We start from the raw sequence: 20,116 nt of genomic DNA, 5'->3' as shown, positions 1-20,116 counted from the left end.
TTAGAGAATCATCATAACACTACTTTGCCCTAGATTCTCTAACAGATATGAACCTCCTAAGTGGAAGGACTTGGCCATTTCCGAGACAAAAGTTCGAGTAGCTAAGGAGCAATTAGAAGAAACCCAAAAAGTCTTTCAAACACTAAAATAAAATCTAAGTATTGCAAGAAATCACATGAAGCAGCAGGCTGACCGACATAGAACAAAGAGAGAATTTGAAGTTGGTGAATGAGTATTTGTTAAAATTCAACCTTACAAGCAATTATCCCTAAAGCAGAAAGGAAAAAATAAACTATCACCAAAGTTTTGTGGACTGTACCAGATTAACAAAAAGATCAACCAAGTAGCATACAACTTAAGTCTTCCAGATAATAGTCGAGTTCACAATGTTTTCCATATATCTCATCTTAAAAAGGCATTGGGCAAACACCAATCAACATAGACAACGCTTTCGATATTAGATGATGAAGGCAATTTCGTTTAGAACTAGAAGGAATTGTTACCACTAGGGAAAAGAAATTACTTTCTTCAGTAATTAAAGAGTACCTTATCAAGTGGAAGAACCTTCCAGAAGAAAGCCTCTTGGGAGACATAAGCGTTTTGTCAACAACACCCGTCATTACGTATGCTTTGAGGACAAAGCATCTTTTTGAGAGGAAGGCAATGTTATGTCCAAATTTAATAAGCTATAATTATAGGTTAATTAGGCAATAGGGTACGATCAAAAGATCATGCCCTTTTGCCAAGAGGCACCCGAGCCAATATATAAGCCAGGGGCCCTTCTATGTAAAAATCACTCATTCATCAATAAAAATATATGCTTATGTCTAATACTGAGCTTTGTTGCTCCATAGAGGTAAAGATTTTTCACTAAAGACTTTTACTAATGTTGATTGGGTAGGTGATGTAGATGTCTGCAAAAGTACTAGTGGTGGTGCTTTCTTTCTTGGTGAATGCCTTGTTTCATGGTTGAGCAAGAAGCAAGCTTCAGTTTCTCTCTCTATCGCTGAAGCAAAATATATAGCAATAACTTGTTGCACTATGGATGAAGCAAACTTTACAATATGTTCAAGTAATATATGACCAACAAATACCAATCATCTGTGAGAACATAAGTGCAATCAACATGTCCAAGAACCCTGTTTTCCATTCCAAGACAAAGTATATTCCAATCAAGTACCATTTCCTTTGAGAATAAGTTGCAAATTAGATTGTAAAATTGGAGCATGTACCTACAAAAGAACATGTCACTGATATCTTCACTAAACCTCTCCCAAGAGATCAATTTGAATATTTAAGGCAGAGATTGGGAATAGTCCCTCTTGCCTCCCTCTACTAATTCTTCTTCGAGAGAAAGAAAGGCAACAACCAGATTAGTCCAAGCATTCAACACATCAAAAGGGAGTTGCTAGGTCTATAGGATTAGTATGACAGGGGGAGATTGGTTGTAGGAGGAGCATATTATTTTCTTTACCATTGGTGTCAAAGGGGGAGAAGTAAGAAAACCCTTGCACATTGAAGGGAGGATAAGAAAACTTTGAAGAAGATAAGTGCAAACACTTATTAATTATTCAAACAGGAGGAGAACTCAGCTAACAAGTATAGGTGCAAGTGTTGAAACCAGCGTTGAAATCAAAAGAATTGTTATGCTTACATATAATTTCATTGTTTGACATGACACATGCTTTTATTTTTGATAACAATGTTTTTGTTGTTGCCATCAATGCCAAAGGGGGAGAATGTTAGAAATATGTTGGCATTGATGTCAAAGGAAGTCATTGATTGACAAAGATCAGTTGTGTGCGAGCATAATAGTGAAACAAGTGTTTATGGAGCAGCATATTCAGATTAGTTTTTGGAGTCAAAGATCAACCCATATGAGATTGGAAACTACTCAGATCGATAGGCCTCGAAGAGAGCTTTCCAATGGTATATGGCAACTTGAAAAACTCCTAAGGATGAAGGAGTTATAGCTGGTCAAAGTTTAGAACTTAAAAAGGGTAAAAGAGTCAACAAGGCAAGGTTTCGAGTCGGCATGGGACCCAAGTCAGGCCAATTGGGAGTTGGTATAGTTGGGTTGGTGCACAACAAGGAAATGGGTCGACTCCCCCGACCCTCGACCATGTAGGACCCGACAAAAGGACACATAGAATATTCTGATTGGATGAGAGAGATGACATGGAAGCACAGGTGGAGCCACCATGGCTCATGACATCAACATGGCGCAGTTTGGTGATGTGGCAAAGCCTCGTAAATTGTGCCAGGGGTCGTATTTTGTTTGATTTTCAAGTGTTAATGATTTTTGGCCTAGTCAGAAACTTGGGCTAGTCATGCATTTGGAACACGACCTAGTTGGGCCTCCAGCCAGTTGACGGAGAAGGAAACATGCACAGAGTAAACGGTCCCAACCCCTGACCTCTTTTAGCCCCCAAAGTGTTCAGGCTTTGGTCACAACCTATGATTTTATGGAGAAAGCGCTAACAAGCACGTGCTCCAGAACTTTGTGCTCTGAAGCAGCCATTCAATGGGGAAAATAGTGAAGTCAGTGGAGTTGTTGGCAGTGTGTGGTATATTTGGTAGTTTAGACAAAGTTATCAGACAGTATAGCCACAACCAAGTGGCACTTGGTGAAGTTGACTCGACTAGATATTGACTCATTGACTTGAATGGATATCGACTAGTCAACTTTGTTTCTCGACTAGATATCGACTTGTCAAGTTGAATGGATATCGACTTGACTAGATGTCGAATTGTCAAATTGACTAAATATTGATTTTTCTATTCGACTTGAGCCTCAGTCGACTTGAAGGAAGATTGCATTGGTAAAGTCAGCGGAGAAATGGAGTAGTTGGTGCTGGGCGGTGTATTTGGCAATTTAGCCAAATTTGGCAGTTCACTAGAGTTAGAATTGGAGTTAAATTCACTGCCAAAACCTGTAATGCACCAGAATTGAAGAAAGCAACAATTTAACTCAGATTTTCTCATAGGAAACAGTGATGGAAAACTAAAGACCATTAGTACACATCAAGATAAGTTTAAAGAAGTGGAATATAAGAGAAAAGTAAGTTAAAATAAAGAATTTGTTAAGATGAACTTAACTAAAGATAAACACTAAAAATATCAGCTCTTATTCTTTATAAGCAGAAATTGAATTAGCAAGAAGATTGATGATCGAGAGATTAGAGAAGAATATTGTTGAAGGTGTTTTATGGTGATGCTGTAGCAAAGATTGCATTGGTGATTAAGGTATGTGATTGGGAGACCGAAAAATTATTTTGTAAAAGAGAGGCTTTCATGATTTGAGTTCGAAAATCGAATGAAAGATGAACCAAGGAGGTTCAGCAAGTTGTAAGCAATTCAGGGGTTGTAGCTCCTTTCAGTGGTAGCTGATAAAATCAGGTGTTGTAGCTCCTTTTAGTAGCAACTGATAAACTAGGGAGTAGTAGCTTCCTTCAGGTTGGAGCTTGAGAAACCAATAGTTTGAGGGTTGAAGCTCTCAAGTAGGTTGAAGCTTACCAATTGATGTAATAACAAGTTGAAGCTTGCCTTTATAAAAGCAATTGAGAAAAAGATTGAAGTATCTATGTGTTTAATATGTGCTTCTTGTGTTGATTGATAATGATGCTCACATATATTGTTGCTAAAGAGATTGTTGGTGTTTAAGTATTCTTTACTTTGTGAAAGAATGTTTTAAATTCTCACAATACTGATGCATCCCCACTCTCAGATTGTTCTGGTTTTCTAACACTTTGTGGATGCAATCATCTCAAAGCCTTTCCCAATTGGGAAGGTGTTCCGAGCGCAGGTCCTCTTGAAAAATGGTTCCCATGGCTTGGTTAAAGCATTCAGTGTCATATTTATGAGTTCTATATCCTCCAGTTTCTCCTTAATCGCTGCAAGCTGATCACATATTTGTGTGATCTTCATGAGGTAGCTGTAACACTGTCAGATCTTGACATCTGCATGGAGCTGAGCTTGTTTTTTGAGATCATCTTTCTATTCATGTTGTCACTTTGGAACAAATCCATGAGAGCCTTGAACATCTCCCTGTACGACTTCTTCTCTGCTAGGTGAAGGAACAGATGATTCTTCATGGCATCCATAATAGCCTGTTGTGCTTTGATGTCCTTTTCATGAGTTGTTAATGCACTGGGTCTGTTGGTGAAGGAATTACCTTATTCACAATTTTGCAGAGGTCAATTTCCTTCAATAGCAAGGTAACCCTTACCTTCCAAGACAAGAAGTTTGAAGCCCCATCCAATCTGTCTTCAAATGTGAGACTTGCTGCTGCCATTTCTAGATCCGAACAAAAACTGCTGTGTGTACGCTTATTCCTTCAAGCAACCACAAGAATTTTACTGCTGCTGGTTTATAGATCTGCCGAGAATCTGAGATCTCTTTGCAGATCTAATAGATCTACTGCAAACACTTGTGGATCTGTGTTTGGTCCTTCAAATACACAAAAGGAAAAAAAATACTGCTGCCAAACATTTTGACTGGTATGACTTCCCTCAGCCTCCAATCCAACTGTTGGCTGAATTGCTGTGCAACCTTGAAATCAGCCTCCCTCTCAGAGTGAAAGCTCTGATACCAAGTTAAGTTTCCTTGACCCTAGCAACCGGCAAATTACTACCTAATAATTACCTTGCTGTTAATTATATCAAATTGCATATTACTGAATAAAATACACTGCTGGGATTTTAATAGGTAAGTACAAATAAAATCAGCAGAAGCAAATTAAGCCAATTTCACACATACACAGAAATTTCTGCTTTTCAAGTTCTGCTGTTCATTAATTAAATACTCAGCATGCAAGGGCTCCCTCAATGGGAAAATGGCCCACAGAGGAAATATACAAGTTACAACACTGGGGACCTAAACAACAGTACGGGCCTCTGAAAATTCTCCTGAGCACCCCCACAACCTGCTGTCTGCTCAACCTGCCACCTATCCATCACCTGTTGACTGTCTGCAACCCTGCCTGTGGCACATGTGTGAGATGTACTGCTGCTGCCTGCAGTATGTGTGACAGATCTGCTCCCTCCATGTGGCATGAGTAGCACCTGCCTGCACTTTTGCAACTGTTTCCTGCCCTCATGTGGCATGTGTAACTCTTTCTCGCTGTGTATGGCCTCCACGTGCGGCTGTTGCAGATTTCTGCTGTATGATCCTTCTGGGAATGATCCTTGCTGCTAAAATTACTCTCTTGCAAATTTCCTCTAGACCTTGCACACTTGGATGAAATTCCTTCTTCATCCAATCACTGGGATCTCATTATCTCGCTGTCTTGTGCTCACTGTTTTATCTTTTTTTTTTTCACCTAACTTTGCTTTTATAAGCTTGAGTTGTTGACTGAATCCATAGCCTTGATATCCATAGTGATTGACGGTTGAGATTAGATCTCGTCTCAGTTGAGATTAATGGTTAGGATTCATCTAATTCACTAATGCAAATAGCCTTTGCATTTCATTAGATTAAACTCTCTTTTCTTATAAAAAACACTTCAATTATTCCTTTAATTAAAGTGAATTATCGAAGGTTGAAGGCTTTGGACGACAGTACGATTTCCACATGTGTAGATATTTAGACCTGTGTGAAAGTACCTGTCCGATGCTACAATAATCAACAGGAAAGGCTGAAGAATTAGAAACAGCTACTCTGGTATTTTTTGATAGCAAAGCTAACTAGAAACAAGAATCTGAAACCATTTATGTGAAAATTCTGGGTACACTTTTTAAATTTCTGTTTCTAAAGTGTCCTTTGTTTGTGTACATTGTCAAATCTATTACCAGCTGAAATGATTTATTCATCTAAAAACCTACCACCAACTGAGATTGATTCATCTAAAAAGCCTCATGTTTCCATACACTATTTGGATTGGCCATACTTTTCAAAAGGTGCCTTGATTGGAAGGATTAGCCTTTTAAATGTATTTTATGTTATCAAAAATTGTTTGCTTTTTTTCTTTCTTTTGAAAATGCATCAGCGGGAGGCTTATTTGCAGTGTCAGAGCTTTGTTTCTTCAGAATTGGTGTCTGGTTTTTGTTGTTTGCATTTATATATGTTGCTTTGTTTCTTGATATACACTGTAGTGTCTAATATGAAGTACACATATTACATTAAAGGTTTTTATTGTCTTTATTATCTTTATTGAGATTCAATTCACCACAGATCGAAGCTGCTGGTGGCTCAGCCATTGTTTATGGAGGGGATATGTCAAAGGAGGCTGATGTTGAGGGTATGTTTAAAACGGTGAGGACTAAATATCCAGACTACAGCTGCTGTCAATATGAGATATCATGCCATTTTTTTGGACTGCACTTCAATTTGTTATGACATTATGCACTAATTGCTGAATTTCATTTTTGCTGTTATTATTTGAATAGGTAATTGACTCATGGGGAACAGTTGACATCTTGGTAAACAATGCAGGTATTCGTATGTGTTTTTATGTCTTTTTTCTCTTGTTTTGACTTTCTCAATCTGCTCTGCTTATTTCTTATTGCATTCTTATGTATGGGTGCCGTGAGTTTTATATGCAGGTATTACAAAGGACACACTAATGATGAGAATGACAAAATCTCAGTGGCAGGATGTCATTGACTTGAATCTCACTGGTGTATTTCTTTGTACACAGGTAAATGTTGGTCTGTTGCAAGCATGGTGAATTAGGGTCTAGTTACTGAAGTGTCTTGCTATTTCCTCTGGTTTTTGCTTTAGTGATGTTTCTCTGTCTTCAGTTACCAATTGGACTTTTATTTTCTATGCAGGCAGCAGCTAAAGTTATGATGAAGAAGAGGAAGGTAAACCTCAAATTTGTTATTGAATTGTAAACTAAACTCTTGGTAGTTCATGCTTTAGTGTAGAACTTTGTGTTACAATATAGATGACTGTTACACTTGTTGCTATTTTTTGTTGAAGTTTGTGTGGAATTTGTTAGTGGTGTGCACCCTTTCCCAATAAACATTTCAAATTACCCAGGAACAGTGTACATGTTGTGTAAGATAATTCTATGCTTGCCTTTTAAGTCTCACGACTCTTAATTTGACCGTCCCGTGTTGCAGCCTGCAAAGCAACACTTAATATCCAATTCATCCCCTCTGAATTCACCTACTCTTCTTCTAGAAAGGTTTTAATCCATTTGGGTTATAACTTATGATCCAAATGCTGGTCTTCTACTGACAGTGGAGTGATGAAGGTTTTCCATTGATAGAGGGTTACATGTGATCTATGTTTTTGTGCTTACAGACTCTTGCAAAAGTATGCATGTCAATTTTCGAGAGAAAGTGAAATTAACTACTGAAATCTATGTGAGTTGAGGTGAGGAACAACGTAAAAAGCGGCCAAACTTTTTATCTAATTTATCCATAAAATACGAAAAATATAATACCAGCTATATATGAACAGACAAAGAATATGTATACACAGAGTACTGTGGATTTGTTTGATACCTTTACTCTTTGCCATTCATAGGCAATATACAGTATTCATACATAAAATCATTATGTATGTACAAGTCCGAATATCAATAGCACAATACACAATACTAGAATACTTACCCATATGAAAGTATGCTCAACTGAATTTATTGCATAGGAGTGATTTTCCTCCCAGCCATATGCATCAACTGTGGACACCTCCCCTGAGCTGGGTGATTGACTGCTTATTGAAATTCTCTCTCAACACACCCCAAACATGGTACAACTTGAACTGAGCTAGAAAATGGCATGACATGAATCCCAACACCAGTCGGACTGGTGCAGATTCTACTTAGGATGCTTTACCAACACTCACTTAGCCTATGACCATCTTCTTTGAGCCAGCATGCACACTAGCTCAACCACTCCACTGTCAAATCAAAAATTGCCTAAGGAACCTTCATAGCCAGGATTCAAATCTAGCAAGAAGATCCTAGCCCACTAAGCTACAAATTCGTGGAGACCTTGTAACTCTCAAAATCCCACAATGATAGTGCCAGTGGGGGATTCCAGAAGCCATTAGATCAAGATGATCAAGACTCTGCAGTGTGTGTAAGAATGGTGGAAATCCCTACCAGTCTCACATTCTTGCTAAAGAAATACTCAAGCTCTCCAACTATATAAAAACTGTAACAGATCAACAACATTACTCTGGTTCACTACAATGTTAGAAATATGACTGAGGTAGTTGGGAGGGTGAGGAAGTGAGCAATGAGAAGAATACCCCAATATGAGCTAGAAAATAGCATATGACATGAATCCAAATACTAGTCAGACTGGTGCATATTCCATTTAGGATGCTTTACCAGCACTCACTTAACCTATGATCATCTTCCTTGAGCCAGCACACACACTAGCTCGACCACTCCACTGTCAAATCAGAAATTGCATAAGGAACCTTCATAGCCAAGATTCAAATCTGACAAGAAGATCCTAGCCCACTAAGCTGCAAATTCCAAGAGACCTTGTAAGGTAATGCAGTTCAACTCTCAAAATCCCACAATAATAGCACCAGTGGGGGATTCAAGAAATCATTAGATCAAAATGATCAAGACTCTGCACAGGGTGTGTAAGAATGGTGGAAGTCCCTCTCAGTCTCATATTCTTGCTACAGCAATACTCAAGCTGTCCAACTATACAGAAATTGCAACAGATCACCAACACCCCCCCTCTTTCACTAAGTCAAAATTATGGAGTATATACAAGAGAAAGAGCATGCATGAAAATATGTATGTCATGAAGTTCTCTCAAAGAGTATTTGATTTGGAACACATTCATGAGGATTGGGGTGTTCTAAACATGACAGTTGGCAAGCAGTATTTTTCCCTTGTGACCCCTTTTCCTTCCCCTCTCATCACATCATTGCCTTCTCTTCTCATGCTTCTTTGCAGCCATCACATGAACTCTATACTTTTCATACTAACTTTATTAACAGAGATAGTGGTGACTTCACCATGTCTTATTTAGGAAATGTGAATAAAGCAATTTTCCTAGCATTCTCTAGTGGAGCCCTGTGCTCTGTATACAAATACACATCATGGGTGTATTATAAATGAATCCAACATGACTCGACACTTGAGCAAAACTGGTCACATCTTCATTGTATATGTACAACTACATATTACAAATATGATCAAGCACAATCCACGGGTCAAAGTTGGGGTGTTACATTTAACATGTAGAATCATTTCCAGAGGGACATTTATCACCCAGCTATAGATATCTGATTCAACTCCCTTCCCCAGGTTTGGGATATGAGAGTACAAGGGCTAGTGACTTACTCTTAGCAATCCCCGAGAGTAGTGCCATGATATCTAGGCTAGAAAGCGAACTGAGCAATGAAGCACCCAAGATCCCTCCACCAACATGTATTGTTATGGTTCAAGCACAATATACCTCTGTTTATCTTAGAAATACCAACAGCAGAAGTCTAGCCTCACACAAATGAGGCTTTGGCACAGGATTACAGCCTCTATGCAGCAGCATAAACGTTTTGCTCCCCAAGCTTGCACATTGCTCAGCCAAGGTATAATGGGCAACAATGGAGTGTGGCTGAATACCCCAAAAACCAAGCAATAGAACCAGCTTAAGAACCAACCACTAAAATCACTGAAAAAGAAGAAGAGATCCAAAAAGAAAGAACCTTGCATAATCTCAAAATGTGCTATAGCCTATATATTAAATTATTAATGGAATTGGTTGGTAGTACAATAGGTACACTGGAGAGTGAGGTGTCCATTATCCCACTTTTCATCCTTTCAGTTATGCCACATTTTACTATTAGTGGTAAATGAGTTAGGTATATGCCACATGTCCTAGCCTATCTCTTTCCTTTTCTCCCTACCACTTTTCATATCATAGTGACATAGCCCCCATTCCAATGGAAGCCATTACATAGTGGCTTCATGGCTTGGGGAAACAAAATTAGGCTAATTTCTAAATGAGCTAATTATGTCTTACTAGAAACTTTACTAGATCCTACAATTTACCTCATATGAACAAACATATGATATGTGGCACCTTGCATAAAGTTCTCATGAATTGGAACCTAGGAAAATATTGATATTTACAGTGTAGTCCATGCACAAAACAGCAGGTACGAAATGGGGATTACAATAGTATTCACTCCTATTTTGTACCCTAAGCAAGATAGTACAATTAAAGTTATAAGCTTTTTGATGGTAGGTTGTTTTTTGTTAACTCCAACGTATTTTTTGAATGCTTGCAGGGAAGAGTCATCAATATAGCTTCTGTGGTTGGCTTGACTGGCAATATAGGGCAAGCTAATTACAGTGCAGCCAAAGCAGGAGTTATTGGGCTGACTAAGACTGTTGCAAGGGAATATGCCACTAGAAATATCACAGTGAGCTTCTCAACTTTGTGAATTTCTGTGTGCATTAGAATTTTAAATGAAGAGTTTAGGTTGGAGTTATGAGGTCTTATCTCAATTACTGAACCTTTCGTAGGAAACATAAAGGGATGCTTTTAATATTCTCTTATACAGGCCAATGCCATAGCTCCTGGATTTATTGCTTCAGACATGACTGCAAAACTTGGTGATGAAATTGAGAAGAAAATTCTCCAGACCATACCTCTGGGTAAGTATTTCAGGCATGTTTTTATTATGTTGCTCCCATTAATAAAACAACTAAGAATTCTTGATATTCTGGAAATGTCATGTATTGGTGTTCTGCTTCATACGACAGACAAGCCAAACTTGCCATGTTATTTTTGCTACTGCAGAAAATACGGGCCGAGTAATTTCAGAATGGCATATTATTATCAGATTAAACCGAGATTGAACAGAGAAAATACTATACTCATGAAAAGGGAACAATCGAGTTATATATTCATCCAAAATCATAATGTCTTCTTACATATATATTAATGAAGAGGAGAAAGATGTATGTAAATTCTTCCTGTTTATTTATTGTAAACTCTAAAGTACTTAATATACTATGTATTTATGTGAAGTAAATGCTAATTACTAATAAATGACCATTATTAATAATCACTATAACATCCTCCCTTAATGGTCTTTCTGGAAAATACACCAAACTTGTCTCTAAATTTGACGAACTTATCTGGACCAAGTGGCTTGGTGAAACTGTCTGCAGTCTGCTGTTCTGTGGGGCAATATTGAAGTTCAACCTCGGCATTTTCTACAAGTCTGATGAAATGACAATGCACATCAATGTGTTTGTTGCACTCATGAAACACTGGATTCTTTGCTAATTTCAGAACACTTTGATTGTGACATAAAAGAACTGTTGGCTTGGTTTGTTCAAGCATCAAGTCCCCAAGTATTCTTTTAAGCCAAACCATCTCACATGTTCCTTTTATTGTTGCCCTATGTTCTGCCTTCATAGAAGAAAGTGAAACCACATGTTTCTCACTAACCCATAAAATTGCATCCGTTCCAAGACTCAACTCATATCCAGTTATTGATTTTCGGTCGTTTATTGATCCCACAGAATTGGAATCTGTATAACTAGTTAAGTGAAATGCATCACTTTCACCATATAATAATCCAATACCTGTTGTACTTTTAACATATTCCAAAACACTTTCTACTGCTATCCAATGTTCTACTTCAAGGTCTGTCAGAAACCTGGATATGTAGTTGATTGCAAAACTCAGACCTGTCCAAGTGATTGTCATGACCACTCCCATTCCCAAATTTCTTCCTCCACCCGTCTTTTTGCGAGAACCTATTCCTGAGTTGTTCATATGTTAGCTCAATATTAGAAGTTATATTCATAGCTTCAATAAAATTTTTGAATGGGGGAAAATGCTTCAGTGTTATGATGACACGATCTTCCTCTTCATTCTTCCTATCAATAGCCTTTCATTGATCTTGAACATCTTTAATCTTCAATAATGACTTTCGAAAAGAATCATGCTCTTCCATCTTAGTAGAAAACAAATATTCTTCAAGAAAAAAAGCTCTACTTATATCAGAGGTTTCATGCAAATTCTGAACAATCTTCCGAATGGTGAATGCATTGCTCCCAGTTTGAAGTTCAAGGAGCATTTCATCCGTGACTGAAAGCTTACTGAGCATGACAACATCTCCAATCTTTGTATCATAATTTTTTCTTGGGCATCTACATGAGTTTGACTTCTGATTTCTTTTTGTCCCAATACCGATCTGTTCAAACATATGTTCTCAAAATTGTGGCCATTAAATTTTTGGTTACCCATAAGCATAATATTTGATAAAGTGGCCATGTACCAAATTTTAGGTGTAGTCTAATGAGGCGACTTTTTGGTCTTCTTCGCTGGAACTCGGTAACATGATTCTTTGTGAGTTTTGCAATGTTCTGTTGTTTAAATTGCATTTTTGAATGCAAAAATGGATTTAGTACCCTGGAAAAACCATGGGGCACTCAAATTGTGCAGACTCAGCAACTTAAAACTACAATTTGCCCAATTTCTGGCCAAGTTTTAGGGAATGTCGACCAGAAAAATCTTCCTGTTCCAATCAAGAAGTACCAAACTGTGAAGATTAGAGCAAAGAAACCTTAGTGAACTTGGTTGATCTCTCAAGTAGAAGATGTTGTAAAGGCACAAGAAAGGCAAACACTAACAACATCCTCATATATGATTCAGAGAAAATAAACGCTGGTAAATAACGAGGGCAAAGGCTTTGTTACCCACCCAAAGTGGGTGACCCCATAGGAGAAATTTTTTCTCCTATCATCTCTTTCAGCCGGTAGCTAGCAGCCCCTGACAACCACTAGTAGCCGATGATGATGTGCCATTTATATCTCCGCCACCTGCTTCAGTCATAAGATTCATCCCCCATTTGGCAAGAGCACATGTCAGAAGGTGGGCTTCTGATCAAAATGTACTTTATTCATCTTGCAATTGGGTGCTTATGCTTGTTTGTATATGGGCATTTGACATGGATTATGGGGTAGGTTGGAAGGAAGAAGGGTCTTGGTTGTGATTTTGTTCCCTCACCTTAAATGGGGGATTAATTTTCAATCCTAGTCTAGTGAAACCTCCCCTAATGGCCTGACGCGTATAGGAGGGACACTACTTGGGAAACCATGATTGGTCTTATTCGCTGGAACTTGGTAACATGATTCTTTGTGAGTTTTGCAATGTTTTGTTGTTTAAATTGCATTTTTTAATGCAACAATGGATTTAGTACCCTGGAAAAGCCATGAGGCACTCAAATTTTGTAGACTCGGCAACTTAAAACTACAATTTTCCCAATTTCTGGCCAAATTTTAGGGAAGGTCGACCAGAAAAATCTTCCTGTTCCAATCAAGAAGTACCAAATTGTGAAGATGAGAGCCAAGAAACCTTAGTGAACTTGGTTGATCTCTGAAGTAGAAGATGTTGTAGAGGCATAAGAAAGACAAACACTAACAACATCCTCATAAATGATTCATAGGAAATAAATGCTGGTAAAGAACCAGAGCAAAGGCTTCGTTACCCACCCAAAGTGGGTGACCCCATAGGAGAAAATTTTCTCCTATCATCTCTTTTAGCTAGTGGCCCGGTAGTCAGCAGCCCATGACAACCACTAGTAGCCGATGATGATGTGCCATTTATATCTATGCCATCTGCATCAGTCATAAGTTTCATCCCCCATTTGGAAAGAGCACATGTTAGAAGGTGGGCTTCTGATCAAAATGTACTTTATTCATCTTGCAATTGGGTGCTTATGCTTGTTTGTATTTGGGCATTTGACCTGGATTATGGGGTAAGTTGGAAGGAAGAAGGGTCTTGGTTGTGATCTTGTTCCCTCACCTTAAATGGGGGATTAATTTTCAATCCTAGTCTAGTGGGGCCTCCCCAAATGGCTTGGTGGGTATAGGAGGAGCACTACTTGGGAAACCATGATTGGTCTTCTTCGTTGGAACTTGGTAACATGATTCTTTGTGAGTTTTGCAATGTTATGTTGTTTAAATTGCATTTTTGAATGCAAAAATGGATTTAGTACACTAGAAAAACCATGGGGCACTCAAATTCTGTAGACTCGGCAACTTAAAACTACAATTTTCCCAATTTCTAGCCAAATTTTAGGGAAGGTTGACCAGAAAAATCTTCCTATTCCAATCAAGAAGTACCAAGCTGTGAAGATGAGAGCCAAGAAACGTTAGTGAACTTGGTTGATCTCTGAAGTAGAAGATGTTGTAGAGGGACAAGAAAGACAAACACTAACAACATCCTCATAAATGATTCATAGAAAATAAACGCTAGTAAAGAACCAGGGCAAAGGCTTTGTTACCCACCCAAAGTGGGTGACCCCATAGGAGAAAATTTTCTCCTATCATATCTTTCAGCCGATAGCCAGCGACCCCTGACAACCACTAGTAGCCGATGATGATGTGCCATTTATATCTCCGCCACTTGTATCAGTCATAAGTTTCATCCCCCATTTGGAAATAGCACATGTTAGAAGGTGGGCTTCTGATCAAAATGTACTTTATTCATCTTGCAATTGGGTGCTTATGCTTGTTTGTATTTGGGCATTTGACATGGATTATGGGGTAAGTTGGAAGGAAGAAGTGTCACGGTTGTGATCTTGTTCCCTCACCTTAATGGGGGATTAATTTTCAATCCTAGTCTAGTGGGACCTCCCCTAATGGCCCGACGGGTATAGGAGCACTACTTGGGAAACCATGATTGATCTTCTTCGCTGGAACTCGGTAACATGATTCTTTGTGAGTTTTGCAATGTTCTGTTGTTTAAATTGCATTTTTAAATGCAAAAATGGATTAAGTACCCTAGAAAAATCATGGGGCACTCAAATTCTGCAGACTCAACAAATAAATTGTGCAGACTTAGCAATTTAAAACTACAATTTTCCCAATTTCTGGCCAAATTTTAGGGAAGGTCGACCAAAAAATCTCCCCATTCCAATCAAGAAGTACCAAACTGTGAAGATGAGAGCCAAGAAACATTAGTGAACTTGGTTGATCTTTGAAGTAGAAGATGTTGTAGAGGCACAAGAAAGACAAACGCTAACAACATCCTCATAAATGATTCATAGAAAATAAACGCTGGTAAAGAAACAAGGCAAATGTTTTTTACCCACCCAAAGTGGGTGACCCCATAGGAGAAATTTTTCTCCTATCATATCTTTTAGTTGGTAGCCAACAACCCCTGAGAACCAGTAGTAGCCGATGATAATGTGCCATTTATATCTCTGCTACCTGCATCAGTCATAAGTTTCACCCCCCATTTGGCAAGTGCACATGTTAGAAAGTGGGCTTTTGATCAAAATGTACTTTACTCATCTTGCAATTGGGTGCTTATGCTTGTTTGTATTTGGGCATTTGACATGGATTATGGGGTAACTTGGAAGGAAGAAGGGTCTTGGTCGTGATCTTGTTCACTCACCTTAAATGGGGGATTAATTTTCAATCCTAGTCTAGTGGGACCTCCCCTAATGACCTGACGGGTATAGGAGGGGCACTACTTGGGAAACCATGATTGAAATAATGTGGCCCCATCTCTCCCTATTCCATACTTACCACTTTCCATCTTACATTAGAAGCCACTATTCAACCTCCATTCTTCAGGTTCAACTAACCACTGGTTCATTCGGATTTGGCAGCCACACATCCACATATCTGGGTAGGGCCTGGAAATGTACACTGGGAGTTTGATGTAGCTAAAAGAAGCACAAAAAGCATATAATGGCCAGAAACAAAGGAAAATAAAAGAATATTAAAAATGCAAAAGATGGTTGGGACACAAAAATTAAGACGCGGGCAAAAGAAAAGTATGAGCTCTACCTCACTCATATGGCCATCACCTGGTTCTTGGGCCAATGTTGCCTTATCTCATGGAAGACAAGGAACCCTTGCATGTCCCAACCCCTGATGGGAGATGAACTGTCCCATCCTTAAGGGGCTAATTATTGCTACACATCATACAAAAAAAGTTCTAACTCTTTGAGCTATGAGCAACAATACAAAGAAAAATCAAGAAAAAGTAAAAGGCATAAGACGGGTGTAAAAATACACATCAATACACCTAGTATGAGGATCCCCATTAGGCTGGTCCCTTTAACCATGGCACTTGGCCATGAAGTTCTTTGAACTTTCCCCTCTGTTCCATTATTATTCACATGGCACCAATCGATTGAAGGGTGGACCAAGGACATGTTACTTCCCCTTGGGGGTTGAGAACACCTAATAGGGTCATCTATTAACCACTTCTACCTAGGGAGGTAACATGATTACGTTACCGAAGCCACAATTTTGGAAGGGAAGCCTTGTATGAAGTGTTAATTTGCAATAATGATTAAATGTACCTAATGGTGAAAGTTGCAACACTAGATATTGTATGTAATTGACAGGTGGTTCCATCTATAGGTTTGGGCAACTTAACTAGGGTCCAGGTCTTCTAGAGGGACATATTGGCACCCATAGATGAAGTGTTGAGAGCCATGGGACTCCAGATAGTTGAAGAGCAACATTGACATCCTTGGGCACCTCCAGCTCCCATAACGTTCTAGCTCTTTGCCCCGCATTGTTGACTTTTATGAGATGATGTAGCTAGACCAGCATGCCCCTAGCTGACTTAGCACCGATCAGATGTATGGCAACTAATCCAAGGCCCAAATGAGGATGGTCTCATACATTGAGACATGGGAGGGCTAGTAGCACCATGAGAGCCCTCAACGTTGGAGCAATGGTACATTTTGGCCACTTGGAGATCCATGAGACCACTTTCGTGCCCCAAAGCCAAAATCAGGTCTACAGATGGATTATGTTAGAGACCCAGGGGCCAACCCCTAGAGTTTGATTTGAGGGGGCTACTACACATATTATGGCACCTATTACCCTCAATGTCAACCCTAGAAGGGCCTACGTTGGCATGACGTCAACACTTTTGCTTATTTTGGCTCACACATGTGGAGGATTAATGTGTTTTGCAAGGGCTACTAGGTCAACTTGTGACCTAGCACATTATTTTATTGTTTAAAGGGGTTTCTAGGCTAAATAGGAACTTGACCTCCTCATGTAAATAGAGGAGGCCTTCATTCTTATATCTCATCACATCACGCTTGGATATTTCCACCTCTTGAAATTGTGGGGATATTTGGATCTTTGATGCATTTTGATATTTGGAGCTAAATCATTGCACTTTGGAGCTATTCTTTGCATGAATGGAATGGATTCAGTGCATGTTTTTTTTTTACTAAAGGAAAAATCGTAATTTATTGAACCTGAAAAAATCGTAATTTTGTTGGCTAATGCACAATAAAAAACATATAAATATAAAAAATTGCATAATTTTGCCAAGGCTAAGTGTGATAAAAATCACTTAGCGTCCCCTTTTTGCCTTTCTTTTTCTCCACATTTTTCCAAACTCGTTGTTTGGGAGTGACTGTTACTATTGCCAAATGATTGCCTTCTGCCTTTAGAAGGGCTTCTTTGTTTGAGTTCAAGCTCTCAGAGACATGGGATCTCTTTATGCCCCCTAATTCCTTTTCGATAGGTGTTTTCACTTTTTGTTGCTTTGTTGCTATGATCTCTGTTGATTTAGTGCCTTCTGGTTATGAACCACTATTCCTGACTATTCCCCAACTCGTCCATTTACTTGATTCTCAGGTTGTGTCTGTGCATTTGTGTTTGGAGTAATTTGGCCTCTTCTTTTTCGTCTTCAGAAATATTAGGAAATTGTCCTCCTCTTGGCTTTGGGGCTTATCTCTTTTTCTTTTTGGAGTCCTTTTTGCTTGTGAGCAGGTGTTCTGAAGATGTCCAGTTTGAAAACAGGTTCGTACCAGAATGTCATATTCTCATAATCTAAAACCTGTGTCCACTGAAGGTTTTCACGTTTTAAAAGAATACGATCAAGGAGACCTTTGCTAAGGTCTATCTCTACACATATTCTCGCAATGTAAAGATACCTTTCGCTGTTCTATCCATGTCCATTTTTTTGAATTTACCTAGGGTATTTCCAATATCCTCCAGGACCTGATGATGCCAGAAGGGGAGAGGGAGGTTTGTTAACCTCACCCATACTGGCATTGTTGTTACCACCATGCTTGTAGCGTCGAATCCAGGGAAGCAAGGTGTAATGAAAAGCCCAACTCCACCCCAAAACCATAGCCCTTCGTTTATAACTTTTTCCATATCTTGTTGTGTCAAATTGTAATATGAAAAAACCTTTGGAGAATAAGTAAAGATCACAATTTTGTGTCCAAGAAGAAAACACCCATTTATATAATTCTTCATTTTTCGGCCATAAACCATTAAATTGACATTTTAATGCCTTAGATTGTAGATCAAAAAAATATTATTTTACCTTTGGGGTTTTTACATCCGTAGTTGGTACCTTGTCCATTTGCTCAACAATATAAGGTCATGGTAGATTTTGGATCGACTTAGCTGGAGCGACAATCCTCCCTTTCACTGCATCCTTGAACAAGATGGATCCATTAGGGTTTCTAGAATTTGTATTACGGTTTTTGGAGGCTGTAGCTCCACCTTAGCTTCAGATTTAATATTATGGTAGAATCCCTTGCCACACCATAATCTTTCAGCTAGAGGGCATCTTGGAGCACTTTTCATTCATATAACAAAATTTGGATTGTTGCTAGTATTCCCCTGTCACTTTAAACGCTTTGCTTCAAGTGATTCACTAGTTTCGAGCCCTAGATCCATTAGGTAAATACCTTCCCATTTAATTTTTTGATAAAAATATGATATTTTTTGTTTTCTCCCTATTTTTTGTCCATATCTGGAAAGAAAATATGAGATTTATTAGTATAGATGGCCGAATTATAGATAATCCACGAAATTCTGATATGCTATAGTGAACAATCTGAAAACTAGTTTCTTTTCACTATAACACAAAATTTCTCTACTTCAAATTTGCAGCGGAATAGGAACAAAAATAAATACAATTCACACAATTCAAGACACAATTTTTATAGGGAACCCAACTGGGAAAACCCTCTGCTTGTTTATTGATAGAAATTGAGCAATTGATCTCTTACAAATACAACTGTTTCACTTGGAGAATACACCCTTCTCCCTGCTTATCCTAAGCATGAAACCCTTGCAAGAATGTTGATCATGTTGCCCTCTTCCCTTGCTCCTCCTCTGCTTCGAATTCCTAGCGCAAACCCAAGGAACCAAGTCCCTAATTAATTGTGCAAGAGTTGATCCTTTAGCTCCTTAATTCTAGCGCATGAGCCAAGGGAAAACTGCCTTCTACCAACTCACAAGCCTTCTTGTCACGCTCACTTACAAGCTTACACACAAAACTTGTGCATACAAGAGTGAATACAATTGTGCCTTCGTTCCTTCTTTATAGCAATTTAGATGGCTAAAATTAGTGAATTTTCTAATTATGAAATGATTTTGTGATTGATTGAGTTAGAATGAGTTAACTGCTCACGCAACTCGTCCTCTTTCAAGTCAACCACTTGAAACTCAATTACTTGTATTTTTCCTCAATTAACTCACACAAGAAAATCAAGAACTCGACCTTCAATTTGGACACGTCAGTTAACTGCAACCTAACTCGTCCTAATTTTTATGGAAATTCCTAAATTTTAGGAACTCGAGTTTGACTCCTTGAATTAAGGAACAAATCAAGGAATCAATTTCTCGCTACTATTTTCAACACTCCCTCTTAGCGAGGAAGGGATTCTTGGAAGAACCTCATCCACTTGGATCTGTCTCCAACGCTACCAAGTTCTCCGCCGCTGTAGCTGCTCCCTTTGAACTAGAAGATTTCCTGCTTTCTTTGTCGGACCCTGTTTTGAAGACTTGTTCTTTCCCACCATGCACATCAGTTAACTGCAACCTAACTTGTCCTAATTTTTATGGACACTCCTAAATTTTAGGAACTCGAGTTTGACTCCTTGAATTAAGGAACAAATCATGGAATCAATTTCTCGCTACTATCTTCAACACTCCCTCTTAGCGAGGAAGGGATTCTTGGAAGAACCTCATCCACTTGGATCTGTCTCCAACACTACCAAGTTCTCCGCTGCTGTAGCTGATCCTTCTGAACTAGAAGATTTCCCTGCTTTCTTTGTCGGAACTTGCTTTGAAGACCTATTCTTTCCCACCATGCTCTGCTAGTCCATTTCTTTAGTCATAAGTGCGATGTACCTTGTGTACCATTGTGGCTACTTCTTGATGCTAGAAGAC

At 38.8% G+C, this 20,116-nt stretch overlaps 1 protein-coding gene across 1 annotated transcript in view; it reads left to right on the top strand.

Annotated features, from left to right (window-relative positions):
* The window catches only part of LOC149222392 (3-oxoacyl-[acyl-carrier-protein] reductase 4-like), a 145,283-nt gene that overhangs the window by 112,886 nt on the left and 12,281 nt on the right, over nt 1-20,116 (top strand). The window contains exons 4-9 of the mRNA XM_089385425.1: nt 6,172-6,252; nt 6,387-6,432; nt 6,543-6,637; nt 6,771-6,803; nt 10,207-10,341; nt 10,483-10,576. Coding sequence (XP_089241551.1) covers nt 6,172-6,252; nt 6,387-6,432; nt 6,543-6,637; nt 6,771-6,803; nt 10,207-10,341; nt 10,483-10,576 — 484 coding nt within the window. The remainder of the gene's footprint in view (nt 1-6,171; nt 6,253-6,386; nt 6,433-6,542; nt 6,638-6,770; nt 6,804-10,206; nt 10,342-10,482; nt 10,577-20,116) is intronic.

Source organism: Pinus tabuliformis, chromosome Q, assembly GCF_031772625.1.
Source record: "Pinus tabuliformis cultivar Carrire ecotype Pingquan chromosome Q, CPIR1, whole genome shotgun sequence".
Lineage (NCBI taxonomy): Eukaryota > Viridiplantae > Streptophyta > Pinopsida > Pinales > Pinaceae > Pinus > Pinus tabuliformis.
Note: the sequence above shows the minus strand (reverse complement) of the source record. Positions and strands in the feature narration are given on the sequence as shown.